This window comes from Cucurbita pepo, chromosome 13 (genome assembly GCF_057944985.1).
Source record: "Cucurbita pepo subsp. pepo isolate OVF chromosome 13, ASM5794498v1, whole genome shotgun sequence".
Lineage (NCBI taxonomy): Eukaryota > Viridiplantae > Streptophyta > Magnoliopsida > Cucurbitales > Cucurbitaceae > Cucurbita > Cucurbita pepo.
Genome location: NC_141810.1, coordinates 12571683 through 12589701, shown reverse-complemented (window position 1 = coordinate 12589701; position 18019 = coordinate 12571683). Strand labels below are relative to the sequence as shown.

The 18019-nt window shown below is 34.9% G+C and overlaps 3 protein-coding genes across 8 annotated transcripts; 2 read left to right on the top strand and 1 right to left on the bottom strand.

Annotated features, from left to right (window-relative positions):
* Positions 1-207: 207 nt before the first annotated feature.
* Positions 208-9110, bottom strand: LOC111807985 (uncharacterized). Of its 4 annotated transcripts, none has more exons than XM_023693734.2 (12): positions 8973-9110; positions 8509-8605; positions 8174-8256; positions 5958-6033; positions 5776-5843; positions 4499-4583; positions 2307-2413; positions 2149-2232; positions 1760-1906; positions 1248-1356; positions 898-1017; positions 208-617 (listed from the first exon to the last, which is right to left on the bottom strand). In XM_023693734.2, exons 2-12 carry the CDS (start codon positions 8594-8596, stop codon positions 544-546), a joined length of 1041 nt encoding a protein of 346 aa, XP_023549502.1. In that variant the 5' UTR covers positions 8597-8605; positions 8973-9110; the 3' UTR covers positions 208-543. The 4 variants fall into 4 exon arrangements, with proteins under 4 accessions (XP_023549502.1, XP_023549503.1, XP_023549504.1 ...); XM_023693735.2 differs by lacking the exon at positions 8973-9110 and adding an exon at positions 8829-8966; XM_023693736.2 differs by lacking the exon at positions 8973-9110 and adding an exon at positions 7093-7286 and having other exon boundaries at positions 8509-8540.
* A 1534-nt stretch (positions 9111-10644) lies between these two features.
* Positions 10645-13474, top strand: LOC111808220 (uncharacterized). Its single transcript, XM_023694067.2, has 3 exons — positions 10645-11031; positions 12213-12450; positions 13004-13474. The coding sequence occupies exons 1-3, from the start codon at positions 10726-10728 to the stop codon at positions 13132-13134; spliced, it is 675 nt and encodes a 224-aa protein (XP_023549835.1). The 5' UTR covers positions 10645-10725; the 3' UTR covers positions 13135-13474.
* A 459-nt stretch (positions 13475-13933) lies between these two features.
* On the top strand, positions 13934-16421 carry LOC111808221 (uncharacterized). Of its 3 annotated transcripts, none has more exons than XM_023694068.2 (4): positions 13934-15382; positions 15466-15542; positions 16046-16091; positions 16176-16421. In XM_023694068.2, exons 1-4 carry the CDS (start codon positions 14899-14901, stop codon positions 16184-16186), a joined length of 618 nt encoding a protein of 205 aa, XP_023549836.2. In that variant the 5' UTR covers positions 13934-14898; the 3' UTR covers positions 16187-16421. The 3 variants fall into 3 exon arrangements, with proteins under 3 accessions (XP_023549836.2, XP_086985676.1, XP_086985675.1); XM_087129550.1 differs by having other exon boundaries at positions 16171-16421; XM_087129549.1 differs by having other exon boundaries at positions 16046-16421.
* Positions 16422-18019: the final 1598 nt, after the last annotated feature.

Genomic DNA, 18019 nt, shown 5'->3' with positions numbered 1-18019 from the left:
CAAATTTATTATTAACTCAATCAAACAATTATTACTGATTAAAAAAAAAAAAAAAACATTGAATGCGGACAAGTGTTATGAACAAGGAACAAAAACTAAATTCACCAAAAGAAAAAAGTGAAATGCTTGGAATAGACAATCAGGAACCTTTGCATAAGAATCGGTATTTGGTACCAATTAAAATCATATTAGGTTGTACGTTGAGAATGAATCAATAACAGATGACTGATAGGAATTATCAAAATAATGGGTATAATAATGCTTCATCCCGTGTAGTTCTTTGAAAATTAGACAAAACCAAAAGGGGCATTCACTAATTTACTTGCAACTAGAAATTGGGGAAAATTTTTAGGAGAAATACGAGCACTTTTGTTCAAGCACCCGGTTCCACCAAAGAAGCCCGAAGCCAGTTTTTCATCCGTCGCCTCCACAACTTCCACACTCACGCCCGGATGCTTGCGGATCTATTCATAGTATTTCAGCAGCAGCTTTCTTTTGCTGATGAATAAATGTATTGGTGGAGATTGAAACCCCCATCAAGTCTTAATGCATTGCACTTCTACGTTTTGGTTTTGTCACAGCCTCAAGAAACCGATACATCCAACGGTCTAGCATTCCTGTGATTTTAGCAGAAGAAGTCATCATTTTTGGGGCTGGAATATTGATTAAGCAATGACTTCAGCACACTAAGATATGGGGGTTCCGAGGAGTGATTATGCCTTAATATGATTAGAAACTAGTACGCACATTCATTTGTTGTACTGAACAAAAAGAACTCAGTATGACCCAAAATGATTTACTTCAATCTGGAAGTGTTCTACTTCTATGTTACTTTTGCTTAACATGATCACATGAGGATTCCAAAATCACACAAAGCACATCAATAATTTCTCAAACCTGTCACAGCGAAGGTACCACCTAACACAGCGCAAAGCCGAGTTATGAAGTGGAGAAAACTTCGTCTTTCTTCTTTGATGGTCACTGTGATTGGTGATAGATCATATAAGAAGTAAACAGCTGCACATCATTGAAAACGATGGTAAGTTTCAACCTGGTTTCTCAAGAAGTTTGAATAACCAAATAAACATCATTTAGTCCTGTCTATTAACATTTGATAAATTAATGTCAAAGAACATATATAGTTTTTCTAAAGCCTATTCCTCATGGGGTAAAAATACATAGAATTCGTGACTGTAGAATGTAATCATTATAAAAGGAAATTATAACATGAAATTGCATTAACCAACCTGGCCACGACCTATCGAAGTCGTTCATAGGTGAGAAATATTCAGTGACTGAAAACTGATTGGTAGGTAACACATCTTTTGAGATATATTTATATTCAGTTGGAACAATCTGCAACAAAACATGGAAAACATGTAATATAGTTAAATATAGTGTTCATTGGTTTGTCGTAAACAGATAATAGCTAATGAGAGAAGAATTAGTCGATCAAGTAAAAGACGATTCCTAATTGGAATAAATAGGGCAGACTCAGGTGCAGTACACGGATCCTATTATTACCATCTAACTTCTCAGATGTTATTTAGTATGATTTCCTGATTTTACAAATCAGTTCATGCTGCACTATGTGAGCTACACGGGCAATGAAAGGGAAAGTGAGAGCGTTGAGGTGCAGGGAGGTAGCTCCGCACCTCCAGCTTCAGTACGTGCATTAATATACATCAAATTATCTTGCAAACTTTGAAATAAAAATTTATGCGCCAAATGTATCTTAAGGCCATGCACGGGTTTTTACCTTTATATAATATTTAAAGGTCCCACTTGTGTCATGTAAAATTCGAACTGTATCATCAAGTGGGTTGTGAATTCCAGGGTATTTTGGACCAAAAGACAAATCATGAATCATGTGACTGACATTCACATGTTTAGACCCTTCAAAAATCTGCAAAAAAAGAAAAGAAAACAGAAAAAGGTCAAACTAATTATTGGAACAGGGAGGTGAAACACGCTTCACAGAAAGACGTCATGAAAACAAGGAAGAAATAAAAGGCAACACATCTTGCATTTGAACTAAACTCCCAAAGTTGTGTCAATTTCTACAACATGAACCCATGTTAATGTATATTGGAGGGAGATCAAGATCAGGCGAAGAAACTACACAAAAGAAAAGTAAGGCAAACTAACCGTTTGGGCCACAAAAATGTTTAAGCCATGAACTGAAATATGAAAGTTCCCAGCAACCCTCTGAACATCTAGAACTCCATAAACCTGCAAAAAGATTGCACTTGTCTCATATTTAGAACCAGCAGGTAATAATCTTACAGGAATTGCATATAGATTACCCGACAGCCTTGACCTTCTGCTATCGCTTGCTTAACCTTTTTGACCAAATCTTTAGCAGCTTGATCAAAGCCGTGTATATGAAGATTATCTTTCTCCTCTTCATGATCTGTCAAAAAGTTATATAGATGACGTTATTTTGATGCAAAAAGAGAAGTAATTTAATTATACAACAGATTTAGGCATTTCACGAAGTTGGCAACTAGGCATCTCATGAAACAGAAGAGCTTGTGTGGTACACGTAAATCTATCCAGAGTGAGAAGTCACATGTTCTCAAGTTAAGCTCTAAATTCTTTTAAAAGCATAATACTTTACAAAAGGAGACCATACAGCTAGAGGCATCCAAGGCAATCACCTAGGGCACCGCTTGGGCTTGCATAAGGAACACACCTATCAAAGTTCACCTAAGTTTAACATTGACCATTTAGCCACACCAATTTAATATTTAGAGAAGCCATGGAATATTAACATCTGAAGGAAGGGGATGCAAATCGATCCCATGACCTTCTAGTTGAATCAAAGATCACCACTGATACAAAATAAGGTGTCGTAATCATGCCATAAGACTTCATGATGGATGACAAGATTGTACCATACATGTTTAGATGTAGAGAGGTTTTATTGTATTTTTCAATTTTAGAGTATTATTTTTAAGGTTTTAAGTTACCATTAGTCAGGGGTCATTATGGTATTGATGGGCATGAGAGTTACCATCTTTCAATTGACCATATGTTACTTTAAGGTTTATTTTCAAGGCTATAACTAGACATTCATGTTGTTGCTTTAGTAGGAAGATTTTGGATATTAAAATGAAGTTATATTATGTTTCTTAAGCCATAAACTTGTTCCTTTGCATTTCTTGTGTTTAAATTTCCATGATAGAGTCATTCAAGTAGTCTTGATCAAGCTATCTTGTGAAGTGAGAAACAAGTTTTTTTTTATCATCAAGGTAATCTATTCCAAAGCTTTCCCTTGAGTTGATTCCTTGTCGTTTTTTAGATTCTTGGATACTTTAGATCTAAAGGTCTTGTTCTTCAACAAGGTTCTTAGATCAAATCCTAAGAGTTTCATACCAACCACCAGTACGACCTATCTTTGAGGATATTTCGAAAGGCAATTTTTTAAGTTCATTTACGAGGTTAATGGGTAACTGTACATTTAGTAACTGCATTAACCTGGTGTAAACGTTACTACACTTTTAACAATTATAGCTTGAATGATCTTTTGGCCTCTTGGATGAACCTTTTGTGTTCTCCTTTGACCAGGAGTTGGCTTTCTTCCCCTTTTATGTACTTTTCCATTCTTTCAATGAAAATCTCTCATATTAAAAAAATTAACAACAAAATGATAGTAGTTTATGATGTGGTGGTGCAGATTAGAGATGGAGCTTCAACACAGGAGCCACAAATGGTGCAAAGGAGAAGGGAATTGCAACTGACGAGGTGGTAAGTATTAAAAAAATAATAAAATGAACGTAGTTCATGATGTGGTGGTGCACATTGGAGATGGAGCTTCGACACAGGAGCTACAAATGACTTGGTGCAAAGAAATGGAGAAAGGAATCGCAACTGACAAGGTGGTAAGAGGAAGAATTGTAATGGTTTTTGCAACCGATCCAAGAAAAAGGTGCTACTGAGATCGAGGTGGAGGCTGGCTGGCCGGTGCAAAGATTGAGGTGGACGGAGATGAAGTAGAGAAGGGAATATGGTCTTTATAAATGGGAGTGACAAAGACCGCTTGGAGAGAATACAAAGGAAAAGAAATGAGGAATGCTTGCATTCTAGAGTTTGAAATGAACGTCTTTTTTCATAGAGAGAGAAACTACTTTAAATAGTAGTATTTTTGCACGCTAGCACGTTATATACTTTCTTAATGCAATTTTCATTCTTTCAATTCAAATCTCTCATTAAAGAAACTAATAATAAAATGAAAGAAGTTCATGGATGATATTGGATTTCTCTTCTCAGAAGTCAGAATATCTTACCTTCCAGATAAAATAAATGAGGATTTTCCCCCTCAATGAGATAAATTACAATTGATTTAAGATACAATTATAAAAGTAGTAACATTTATCTTTTACTCTGATGGTTTAATGATAGTATTATGTATCAAAGTATCCAAGAAGAAATATAAGATAAAAAAAATAAAACTTTATAGGCCAACAATTATGTGGATAATGAAAAAAGGTAGTACCATGATTGTGAGCAGCGTGTTCCTTCTCCACAAGGTCAGACACATATTCAGTGCCGATGATATGGCCATCCCTGTGAAGACGAAGCTGCAGAAAGCAAGAAACTCTGAACTAATCAGCATGCATATAGATTACGGAATTACCTCAAGACTATGCTTGTAAGTATAGCAAAGAATGTATACTGGAAAATATGAACATATGAATTGCAATAATCCTTATTTTGGTTGCACAAGTTTAGTTAAGATAGAGTGTTGTACACTTGTACTTGGGGGGGGGGGGGGGGGGGGGGGGGGTTATTTGCCAATGACATGGGAAGCTGACAAAAAGGAAGGAAGGATTGGCTCTCAATCTAACCCCTTCAACCCTAGAGGAATGTGGATGCATGCATTAGCACCTAAATGTTTGGCCCAGCAGAATTATTTAGAAGTTTATGACAAAAAGTCGCTCATGTCCTCATCTCCAAATCTCAAATTAAGCTCATTTCCTCATCTACGTACAAACTTTTCACTCATTTGGATGCCAAGAATAATATTTTCTATGTAGTATATGATTACGAGCTTAAAAGGAGAACTAAGATGTTATGGACTAATGTCGGGAAAGCAGTTTTGTGGGGCACATGGACAAAGGACATAAGATATGAAGTGGCTTCTTGATGTGTTCTTCTGGTCTAATTAATTCCCATTGAGGTGCTTTCTTGTAATACTCCAAAGGGGATTTCTTTACATTACATTCATATGTCAACTTTTCAGTGATGGAGATTTCGTACAAAACCAGGATACATTTACTAAGTATTTATTTGGTATTTTCCTTGCATAGAATGCATATGAAAATAGATAACATTTATATATTCTAATTAATTTCATGTTAATGCTCGACAGATTTCATGTTTAATTAATATACATCCATCACAAAATGACACACTATAAATGATGTGCAACAACTACAAGAAGTCAACAAAACCAATTAGATGTTTCTAGGCTGACAGATAACAACTGACAACTGTCATCTGTAACAATCATTTATTTCATGTTTCCATGAGTCATATTCATCTACAACAAGTGATGATGAGCATGGTTTGCCATTGCCTTCACAATGATTGAATGGTGAAAATTCGGGTTCTGTCCCGAAACAATTTATTTGATGTTTCCACGAGTCATACACTTCTACTTTGTCCCATGCATGGTTTTTTTTTCTTTTATGGGTTCTTCTTTCTCTCTCGTTTTTTTTTTTTTGGGGGGGGGGGGGGGGGGGGGGGGCATTTAATGAGAAATTATCTTACTTTCCACATGTTTGTGTCCAGATCCACTTCATGCTTGCCTGACATATCGATTGCATCTACACTTAAGACTGAAAAACAATATAGAAAAACTGAGCATTTGAACATCTATCACTCTGAAACAATTGTAAAGACATCACAAGCAAAACCAGCAGCATACGATTTAGAGGACATTTAATACTAACCATCGCAAGGTAAAGAAGGAAAGGTCATGTTTATGTGAATGGGAAGAGTTTCTCCACGTCTCAAATCTACAGACATCTGTCATAAGCACAAGGTTAAACTACTGAAAACACATCCTCGCTTTAAACAGTTCTAAGAACAGGAAAAGAAAAGCTAAACATACAATGATAAAATCAAACCACTGGTTCAGTAGTTTCAGAAATAACAAGATGATGTTTTTGGATGTATACCATTACATCGGGTTGGACTCGTGGATAATTAGAATTAAGAATTTTTTTTGCCAGACTCTGCCAAAGGAAAATATAAGACCCAATAGGATATCAGTTACAACCGAGCCACAGCTTGGAAAGAGGCAGAAGACAATGCATGAGCTAGCAAGGTTAGGCAATTCTCAAGCCTCTAGCTGCTCAACATGCACTGACATGCATACGCCGAACTAGGCAGCAACACATACAAGCACTATACTTAGCAAGGCACCAGAGTGCAAATACATAAGCACATCCAAGATGCTTGTAGGAGCTGGTGATAAATGAGTGTACAACTGCTAAACGAGATAGTAGTGCATCGGCAGCACATGAGCTAGCATTTAATACACCCATCATACCAGATGAATGTGTGTGACAAGGCATAAGAGAGGACCTTGAAGCTATGCAAGAATCAATATGGGAGGACGTGGAGTATGCACTGGGACTAAACATTCCTATACATGTGTTAACAAAGGTTGATAGGGTAGTCCCATCCTAGGTGTGCATTATAGGTGAAATTTGTATGACCTGAGCACATATGACAGGAACATCTTGTCGCCTCAAGCTCAAGGTGAACTTGGCATTGCCAAACTATATAGAGATATGAGGCCATGTTACCAAAATGGATCAGGTGGCTTGATAACAATGCCAATTCTCTCCCGAAGGTGTTTACTTTGAGAATGTATGACTGGATGATTACAGGTGCTTTTCCAGAAAGTACAAATATAGTAGCTCAAGAAGGCCTAAGGAAATTTGGAGAGCTCTTCAACGTATATATTGAAATTTGTGTTAAATATGATTATAAGACAATTAACGAATAAGAAGTAGTCTAGGTCATTGATAGAAAAGGTAAGTGATGTACAAAAACTCACTAAGCACCAATTTGCTTTACCTATAATAGGAGTAATGCAAAGAAGTCTATCAAGACGAGTTACTCACATCCACAAGGGAGTGAATGCAAACTGCAAAGTGAGGACTGTGAGGTCACTTCAATGCCAGACAAAAGTTGGTATATTGGGGAAGGGATTTTAGATGGAAATATGTGAATAGGGAGGACAGTGGTTCAAGAGCTCCATCTTGCATATGCTGAAGTACAAGAAAATGAAAATTAGTGTGAAGATGGTTGAATCACAACAGGGAACAGCAGAAAATATTTTGTACATGGAAAGAGATATGGTGACTCTACTAGAAGGGAAGAACCCACTACTGCATGAACAAAAGGAGGCATAATGAATGGTCACTGAGTCAATGGTACAAGCCAAGTTAGGTATGGGAAAAACATCCTTTGTGGAGCCTGCTACTGAATGCTTCTCCTCAACCTCATAAGTGAATCAGTACAAATCTCGACTTACCATCCAAAGTTATTTTCATACTTATTTCATTCTTTAGGCCTAAACTTCGTATAAAATTTGTTCTCCAAAGGACATGAAGAAGTTCAACGAGAGACATTTCAAGTCAATCCCATTGCAAGCTAACACAGAAAGAAGATAATTTCCCCTTTCCAAAACAATATCACATCAACCAATGAGAAGGTTGGAGGAAGTTGAGAGGACTCAATCCTATCTAACATGGTGAAACTAACCCTTACTAACAAGAAAGCTAATACAGCAATAAAATTCAGGAAGCTATGTTTCAAGGTTTTGGATGATCACGGGAAGAGTTACATTTTCTACTTGCTATATGATCCTGGACTATATAGAGGAGCTAAAGTATTATGGATCAGTGTAGTCAAAGCAATTATGACGCATTTGGCCAGAGGGGAATCTGTGCATATTCAAAAGGCTAGCGGGTTAATTGGGATTAAAGATTAGAGTGGTGATTTCTCGTAATACTTTTAAAGGGAGTTCCTATACATATTTTTCAGTTACTTATCAAATATCAATAAATATTATTTTCAGTACTCCTCTATCTATCAAATAAGTACGAAACCCAAAGCAAATGTGATAAGGGCAGCAAATAGAGAGAATGAGAACCTGATGGACAGTATATGTGGTGAGATAATATCTCAGTTCGTGCAAAAATAGTGTCGCCATTATGACTAATCCAACAACAGACACTGTGAACACAGATAAGAAAAATTATTAGGAAACAAAATAGAACTGAGCCCAACATTTTTTTTATTAAAAGAAAGCCAAATAGGCAGAAGAAAACTCGCAGAGAGAAAAATCAGGATGTTTGCACAATAATATGTCGATAAATTAATATACATTTCTAATTCTCCACATACTGACCATAATATGCATAAATTTTTCAAAAACACATCGCAAAACTAAGAATACAAAGACAGAAGCATGGCATCCCGTATTACCTAACGCCCCAGTTTGTGTTTTCTGCAACAAATGCTCTTCCGCTCGAGGAAACGCATCCAGACTCTTTATCGCCTGCTTTAAACCCATCTTTACCTCCTAATATTGGGAAAAAAAAACACACAAAACATGTCATAATTTATAAACAACAAACTCTAACAAATATCTTGCGTATCTAAACTGAGAAATTCCGACGATATCCATCAACACCAAAACGAACCCTTGCCAACATAATTAAAAAATACAGAATTCGGAAAACGCCCAACACAAAAGCAGAGACGATAAAAAAGACCAAGAACTCGAAAAACAGAACATCCAGAACCTCAAAGATCCGTTTGGCCGAATCAAATTAGAGATCGAGATGTGATTTTTATTGCGAAGATTGTCGAAAGAAAATGAATTGGAGCAGAAATCAAACAATTGCAAGAACTAGTAATCAAAGAGGTACGAATCGGAGGTATTGTACCGAATGAGGATGGACGAAGAAAACGGTCGTTTAGATGAAGTCCAACGCGGGGAATTTGCTCGACGAAAGAACCCAGGGGAGACTTGAAAACATGATTAATCTGTAAATTCCCTTTACACGAATTACCGTACCAAAAATTTACCGTTCATTGCCTTCTTTTATATATATATATATATATATATATATACATAATTATTCAATAAAAAAAATTATTAAAAATGTTCGTATAACTCGATAAGCCGAAACTCATCCATAAAGGTTGGGCTATATTAGATCTTTTTTCTTCGATCTCTGTTGATTGAATTTTTTAAAAGTTTAAAACTCGAGTTAGTTGCGGGTTGACATTCTTTTTAGTCGTATTAACCTGACTAACATTGAATTACGATTTAACGCTACTCTATCATATATTTAAGATAATTATGAATATCAGACGCTAAATGTTAATTATGCGTTGTGACTTATTAATGTTTTATATTTGAGATTTAATATCTTAATTAGTAATATATCAGGTAGGTAAGTTAATTTTTTAAATAAAAAAAAAAAAAAAAAAAAAAAAAAAAAAAAACACCAGACAATCCAATCTAAAAATTCAGAGTTGAGTTGGGTTAGGTATCAACCCAACCAACATGGATTTCCAGTTGGTTTAAAAGATTTCTTAAACCCTAACCCGTGAAAACTCCTACTAAGCGAGTGTTTTAATTCATAGGCTTATAGTTTTATTCCTATATATTGATATTTGATGCATACACTCGTTTCAACCTTAATTTATGATTGAATCATAAATACATTATTTATTTTAAAGACCACTAATACTTAAAAGTTGGATGAGAGTATAGGTAAATTAAATCTTCATATGTTTTTGTCAGTTCAATCCTAGGTCAAATAACAAAGGAATATGCGAATTAAATTACCAAAAAAAAAAAAAAATTGAATTTAACTCGAAGAAATACATGTCAAGAAAATTTAAGATATATATTTTAAGATTTAACTTTATTTTAACATTACATTTTAGTCCTAAATGTTTAATAATTTATTTAATTGCATTTTAAATTTTATATTTACAAAATATAAATTTAAGAGGTAAATTTATAATTTATTAAATTAATAAAAATATGTGGCATTTGCATTTTTTTTATTTTGAACTTTCAAAACTTTCACTAATATTTTTAATTTTAATTTTTTTAATCTTTTTATTTACTTTTAAACTATAAAAAAAAAAAAAAAAAACCACGTTTCAAAATCATTCAATTTTAAATATAACATTAACACTATTAAACTTTTAACAATTTTTATAAAAACAAAAATTATTAATAATACTTCTAAAAATTTTATGTATATTTTTTAAAGTTTATTTTTATAAAAACTAAAATTATTAATAATACTTCTATGTATATTTTTTTAATTTGGTATCAATTTCTATTTTTAAGTTTTGAGGAAATTAAAAAATATTTTTAAAACAAAGAATTAACAAAATATTTTTGGAAATTTTTGGAAATTTAAAAATATATAAAACTTTTGAAAATATAGAAATATTTTTATTAATTTAGGGAACGAAATTAAATTTGTAATTTACAGTAATTTAAATGTCTTAAAGACACGTGTTAAAATATCTCTGGATTTCTAAATATGCACGTGCCTTATTCCAGTAATAATAATACAGTTCTATCCATGGAAAAGACGACACCTGAGTTATTGACTCAGTACGCAATTTCACTATTTATTCACTCTCAAGATTCTCCGGATCCCAAAAGGAATGGCGGAGCCGAACGAGTCCGATGATCGGAATGGCACCGTGCCCGCTCCGGTCGAGGTAGAATATGCAACAACTCACAAATCCAAAGGAATGCGTAGTGAGGATCAGGCCGTTTATGTACCTGTCCGCCGTCTGATCGCCGAGATTTTCTTCCCCGATGAAACTAAGGGTTCTTTTTCTCAACGCGTCAAGGCCTCCGTCGCCGAGAATGGCCATGCCGTTGCACAAGCTTGCAGAAACTTTGGTCACGATATTCTTTGTTGGACTCGCAGGGGCAGTCCTCTTCGAGCGCTCCTTGTTATCTCCGTGAGTATTGCTGATAATTCCAGAATGGAGGTTGTCTGGACTTGTTTTTCTTTTTTTTGGAACAAGAAACGTCGTCTGGACTTGTTTATTTAATTTGAGATGCTCTTCGTTTAGTAATTAATGGATTTTGTGCAACTGTTCGAGATTTTGATTTTATCGTTTGAATAGTACTTTATCTGTTGTTTTTCGGTTTTTGTTTGAAGGCTACGACTGATCTGGACGGGATTTGTTGTTAATAGGAATATATTTCCTCAGTAATGAATACTATTAGAGACAGCTCCAATGTTAATAGATGGGCAACCTTGATAGTAACATGCAGGACTCTCAAACTCTATCTGTTCCTTACAATCATGGAATTTCTTTCTGATGTGATCCTTGTAGTGAAGCCTATTGATACGTTCTTGGTAACCATAGGTTGCCATTGATCATATAATATCTCTAATTCTGTCTACTTTTGGGAAGTTTGTATACAGAACTGTTATAGGATCTTCATCGATACTTTTATGGTTAACGAAGATGTGTGAGAGATTTTAAATTTCTGGATTCCTTATGGAATTCTCTTAATTTCTTTTGTGATTTTGACTCCTTATTTATTTGTGCCAATGGTAAGAGTTCGTTCGTGTTCGTATCTCTTTTATATCGTTACGGGCCACTGATATCTCATGTCCCTATCTCTTAGTATTTCTGTTAATGAAAATTTTCCCATCTAAATAAATATAATTGAGGATAAATTGATAGGAATTGTTACCATCCATGGGAAGCAACTATTGAAAAGATATGTAAAGATATGTAGCACAAGCCAAAGATGTTAGGAATCATGAACCTCCACAATAGTATGATATTGTCCACTTTGAGCATAAACTCTCGTGGTTTTGCTTTAGGCTTCCCCAAAAGGCCTCATACTAATGGAGATGTATTCCTTACTTATAAACCCATGATCATTCCCTAAATTAGCTAATGTGGGCTCACTCAACAAAAGATACTGAATAGTTTCTTACCAATGAATGATTCGTACTCTGTCATTGGTCATCTAACTGCTTTGATGTATTTTGGATCTGTTGCAAGATTTTCACTGTAATAGTCCTCTCTCTATCTTCTACACGCATAGACAGACTGAAGTCCTTTTGTATGCTCTGGCCAGAACCCCTTTAAGTTGTTACTTATATTTGGAATTGTTGCAGGTTGGGACAATTGCTCTTCTTGCATCGACGGGATTGCTCATCTTTCTGCTATTCATTCTAGCAGCAACTCTCAATGCCGTTATTATCTCCCTTCTTGTTTCCTTGGCTGCAGTTGGAGGCTTCTTGGCTCTTTTCTTTGCTTGCATAACAGCTGTGTACATTGGGGCATTAACAGTTGCTTTGTTTTTTATATCTACTGCAACAATCTCAGCCATTGTAGCAGTGGTGATCGCCACAGGTACAAGCACTTATCTAAACCATGTTTCTTGATAACCTCTCATCCCATTGACATAAATCAGTCATATTGGTTTGACGTGGGTCTGTTTCATAAGGAAAACATGAACATATAGTTTGCGGCTTTCTAGCATTATATTTCTGCTTTCTCTATCGTTGAGTTATCCTGTTCTCCACCACACAATTTGAATAGTTTAAGCTAAGAGTTTGTGTGAAATCTATCATCGGTTGGAGAGGGGAACAAAACATTCTTCATAAAGGTGTGAAAATTTCTCCCTAACAGATGCGTTTTAAAAAACCTTAAAAGGAAGCTTGAAATGAAAAGCCTAAAGAAGGCAACATCTGCCGATGGTGAGCTTGAGTTGTTACATAAACTAAACCACACTAAACCAGAGGATCGTGAGGAGGATCGTGAGAAGTTCCATGAAGCCATACACTAGTCAATGACTTTCCTTTGATTTTGTTTCTGTTTCATTCAACTAGACCTTGGGTCAATTGTGCGCTTTTGGGGATAAACTTCTTTCTTTTCTCTAACATTTTGCATTTTCACAACTAAGGTTGGATTGGGTTCTTCTTTATGGTTTGGCTAGCAGTATGGAAAAGTTTTGGTCTTGCTAAGCGGTCGATGAGCGTGAGCAATTCAGCAATTTCAGCATTTTCTTATGCTAGGCGTGCCCACAAAGACTAGGTATGGTTCAAATGAGTTAAATGCATGCTATGAATTGGAATATGTTGCTTCACTCATTTTTTCCTCTCCCGAGAGTCACTTTTTTGAAAGATCTGCTGCATATGTTGTTGAGTTTAAAGGCCTTGGTAGTATAATATCCATAATGTGTGCTTATAATGTAGATATTCTTTTATAAGTATACTATTTTACGGGCTCCTTTATTGGTGAGTGATGAAAGTACCAAACATTGAAGATAGAGCTTCAAAGAAATATAATCGTAACTCAAGTAAAAGAGGATCTTCTTTACCTTGAAATGTTTGAATATGAGAACCAATAAATGATATGGTTGATAATTTACACACCCTTTGCCTTTGCCTTCTGTCTTGTAATAAATTCAAACCAATATCTACATTTGCTTTAAATGCAAGTAATTGGTGATCTTCTCAAATCTTCTGAGAAGTGTGATCCCACCAAAGAGACAAACAAAGTGGCATTTATTACACAAAATTGCCCAATCAATGAACTATCCAATCAATGGATATACTCATTCAAGTCAATTCCTAAATTCACCATAAATTATTGAGCATCCAAACAACACTCTGTTTATTCCTTTTAGAGGAAGAAGACAGATGAAGCTTTTTTCCCTTTGTATGATGACAATTTGATTGGTTGAAGTGGCGTTTGATTTGATTGCAAGGCTGAGGGGTTCAAATACATCAAATTCTTATGTTTGTGTTCTGAAAATTAGATGTAAAATTGAAAATTTTGAGACCAAATAAAGGTAAATCTTAAAATTTAGAGAGGTAATTGTCATATTTCTCATGAATCATTCATTGCTTTAGTTATAAATTCATTATTTTTAATTTAGCAAAATGTGAATTGTTGACTTCTTAGTTGATTCATTATAAGTCATGGGTTCGTACGAAATATATGATAAAGTGTCTCGTGATTAAAAATTTAACTTTTCCACAGTAATTTTTTTTTACCCTTCTATTTTGATCTTGCCTTTCCTTTTAGGCTTATTAGGTTATAAAATCTAACATTTTTTTACTTCAATCTCATAAATTTAAACTTTTAACTCTCTGGTGGAAGGTATATACTTAACTAAGATATACTATACTCCATTTAATAAAAATTAGTTTTTAGTCCCGTTTAGGCGATCGGAAAAATCTCTCTCCCACTCTTAATTCTCCAAACGGGATCCTAACTCCCAAATCTACCTACCCTTTCAACTCAATGGAAATGCTTATGGGAGATGGAATTTGGTAAGAAGACCTGCAAAAAAATGTATCCCATGCACATTAATTATGGACCATACATATCTCAGCAAACTGCCAAATTGAAGCATTTATCTTCCTTTGGGCGACCACAGAGATCACTGACAACGACCCAAAGACTCTGTTGCTCTTCTTCTTCTTTCACGTAAAATATATTATTACGGTCGAAGCCTACTGTTAGTAAATATTGTCTTATTTAAACCTTTTCTTTCGAGTTACCCTAAACATTTTTTAAATGCGTTGGTTAGAGAAAGGTTTCCACACCCTCTCCTCCATTTCTAGTATTTTCGTAGTATAGTTTTCATATCACACTTACCATTCACGAAAAAAGTGAAGAAAAAAAAAGAAGAGTAATTGTCGCATTGTTAATCAAATTATTCAGTATCAGATCTTACCTCATTCATAAATAATTGGATTCGACCGACAATCCTTTGAAAATTCCCTCCAATTTATTACCCTATTCTGATCATTCCCCATTGGAGAGCCCTTCCCTTTCTTTACTTTCTGCATGAACTTCTTTCCACAACAAACCTTAAAGATGCCCAATACTCAGTCTACTTCTTCTTCTTCTTCTTTTCTTGATCTTTCTCTTCAAATTAGTCCTCCCATTAATTCTACCTTCCCTACCTCTATTGAAACCTCCAATGGAGTTCTTGGGGCTCATAAATTCAATCAAATAACTAATGGGGTTTGGCTTTTGGATCATCATCTTCCACCTTCTGAAGATCATCATGGCCTCTTCAACCAAATTCATGGCTTCCCAATTCATCCCAATAATCCTTCATCTTTCTCTTGGAAACACTCCAAACAAATGCCTTCTCCTTCTTCTTCAATCTCGTACTCGAACATCTCTAGCTTCCGGTACCAGCTGAACGCTGGCCGGTCGTCAACGGGGGCGAGAGGACGAGGCGTGAGGGCGCCGAGGATGCGGTGGACGAGGAGCCTCCATGCTCAGTTTGTTCATGCTGTTGAGCTTCTTGGCGGCCATGAAAGTAGTACTACTTTTTAAGCTTCATTTTCAAATCTTCTGTTTTTTCCTTCTAATTTGCTTTCATGTTATGTTGTGTTGTGTTAGGAGCTACGCCTAAATCAGTTCTAGAGCTCATGGATGTGAAGGATCTAACATTGGCTCACGTCAAAAGCCATTTACAGGTTTTCTTTTTCTTTTCTCCTTTCTAATTTAGTATATTAAATTCAAACTAAGCTCGGCGAGTATGCTTTCCACTCCTGTGTTCGTGAGGTTGGTCCGATCGATTTTAGACATTTTTTAAAACTCAATTTGATTGTTTAAGCGGTAAGATTTTTAATCTAACTCAATTCAACTATAAAATTGGATAGGGATTCATGTCGTGAGAATCATTTATTTAATTTTTTATTTTTAATAAAAATAAAATGTTAATAGTTAGAACGTTAAACATTTCATTATATTTATTTTTGAGAAAGTTATATATATATATATATATATATATATATATATATATAATATATTTATTTATTTATTTATTTATTTATTGAAATCATGATCATAATACAACTTTCTACATGATAATTATAATTATGAATCCTTAAGCTCTTTCTCTTTAATTTTCAGCTTTTATAAGCTAAGAAAAGCAAATGGGTATCCATATTTTTTTCTCAATGACTTCTTTTTGTAGATGTTCCGCGCTCATAAGACGACCCACAAGCCTCCAGCTTCTCCACGTAATTACTCACCTGCCTCATTCGAGATTTATTTATAGATCTAAAAGTTTAAGTTGACTGAGTTCTAATGTGTTTAAAGGTTAGTCGGAGAGTAGCTTCGACTCTCTCAAGGATGATATGCGTCCTTAGCTTCAATGGGGAATGCCACAGTAGATGGAAACCTATGACTCCTTTCGACTCGAGGGGACATGGGCTATGGTTGCTCTAAGAGTCCTCTTTGCTCTATGAATTCTACGAGGTGAATTGTTATGTTTCAATGTTGATTAAATTGGGAGAGTCGTTGCCCAAATTAGATTTATTGTGATTTAAAAATTTAATAACGTCCAATCAAATAAATGAAAATTTTATGAATAAATAATTTACATTTATTTTATTTCATAATTATTTTTTTTATTATTTATTTCCACGGCCTCTTATAAACAATTTTTAACTATTTGAAAGGTAATTTTTTAAAATATATACCGAAATTGAGTTTCGAATCTTAATTAAACGTTACAAATAGATTATAGAACGACGAATAAACACATATTTAAATTACTTAGAGTAGTTTCTAGTCTATTTGAAATGGCTTTTCAAATGTCGATAAGGGATCATCATGGTGGTCCTTTGAAAATGTAGTACTGTCGGACTCTAGAATGCTAGACTTCCATATGCAGGTACGAGCACCAAAACAAAGTGATTTAGAAAGATTCTTGTTTTTCGATGATGATCGGTTATAGTATCTTTAGTGTTGCTTCTTTTTTGGCAAAATCCTGATTTCATCTTGCTTTTTTCGGTCGTCGAGTCTAATCGACTCCACCCTTTTCTCACCGACCCAACCTGTTTAAAAAAATCTTTTTACTCTAATCGGAACTCCTAAACACTTTAATTAGTAAGCCTTATTCAAACAGTAAAAACAAAAGGGTAAATAAGGTAAAAAAATCTTAGTTTTGACACATTTGACAGCGAACTCTAAAGCAGTTGGCGGATGAATTGTGGATTAAATGGTTAAAAAGAAATGGAATAAGGTAAATAAATGTTACCTCAAATTATTTACCGTTATCATTATTATTTGAAAGAGCTAAAAAAAAGTGGATAAGAAATAAATACCTCTAAGGCCCCTCTAGTACTATCCAATTTACTCCGTATACGACCCACGTGGTCGAGTCGAGCTAGAAGAGTGGGAGACAAATTATATATGCAAGTATGGCACATGCATTTAACATGATAGCTTACGATCGAGCCATCATGTACCTCGTGACATCACGTGTTCATCATATGACATATTTGTTTATCATACCTTAAGATGAGTGACCACTCTAAAGTGCATTTTTACTCAACTATGTCTCAATCAGAGAGTTTTCAACTTAGAACACTAATTTTTTTTTTCTTACATAAAAAAGTGTTGGAAAAAGTCAAAAAAAAAATGTCGACATGTACTATTCCATTACAAACGTGTTGTCGAGACATGTTGTCATTAGTTTACTGTCGACAAAGAGTTTTGTCGGCACACCCTAAACCTTGTAGCCTCAGCATAACTAATAAAAGGTGAAAAACCTAAATATGAAACTCGAATCTTAAGAAAGGAACGGAAGGATATATATGTGAGATTCCACATCGATTGAAGAGGGGAACGAAACATTTCTTTTAAGGGTGTGAAAACCTCTTCTTAGTAAATGCGTATTAAAACTTTGAGGAGAAGCCCAAAAAGGACAATATCTGCTAGCGGTGGACCTGAACTGTTACAATATAATTCCCCTCTGGATGAACCGGTATGTAATACAAGGAAATCTATCGAACAGTTTGGACCCGAGCAAGGGCCAAAAAAAGGTGAGGTAGATCTCTCACTCCTTTATAAATATTAAATACCATAGGTCACATGCCCAAACCTAGACTCAACATGCCCCATTTTATGGGTCATGTCCCCAACCCACCCATCATTTGAATTA

What these genes read in the sequence shown, in the direction of transcription:
- LOC111807985 (XM_023693734.2), bottom strand. Translation starts at nt 8,596, where the DNA reads ATGGGTTTAAAGCAGGCGATAAAGAGTCTGGATGCGTTTCCTCGAGCG. An exon ending in ACACGCTGCTCACAATCATG is followed by an intron (nt 2,414 to 4,498) that starts GTACTACCTTTT and finishes ACTTTTTGACAG; the next exon opens with ATCATGAAGAGGAGAAAGAT. An exon ending in CAGAAGGTCAAGGCTGTCGG is followed by an intron (nt 2,233 to 2,306) that starts GTAATCTATATG and finishes ATCTTTTTGCAG; the next exon opens with GTTTATGGAGTTCTAGATGT.
- LOC111808220 (XM_023694067.2), top strand. Translation starts at nt 10,726, where the DNA reads ATGGCGGAGCCGAACGAGTCCGATGATCGGAATGGCACCGTGCCCGCT. An exon ending in GAGCGCTCCTTGTTATCTCC is followed by an intron (nt 11,032 to 12,212) that starts GTGAGTATTGCT and finishes GAATTGTTGCAG; the next exon opens with GTTGGGACAATTGCTCTTCT. An exon ending in AGCAGTGGTGATCGCCACAG is followed by an intron (nt 12,451 to 13,003) that starts GTACAAGCACTT and finishes TTCACAACTAAG; the next exon opens with GTTGGATTGGGTTCTTCTTT.
- LOC111808221 (XM_087129549.1), top strand. Translation starts at nt 14,899, where the DNA reads ATGAACTTCTTTCCACAACAAACCTTAAAGATGCCCAATACTCAGTCT. An exon ending in GCTTCTTGGCGGCCATGAAA is followed by an intron (nt 15,383 to 15,465) that starts GTAGTACTACTT and finishes GTGTTGTGTTAG; the next exon opens with GAGCTACGCCTAAATCAGTT. An exon ending in ACGTCAAAAGCCATTTACAG is followed by an intron (nt 15,543 to 16,045) that starts GTTTTCTTTTTC and finishes TTCTTTTTGTAG; the next exon opens with ATGTTCCGCGCTCATAAGAC.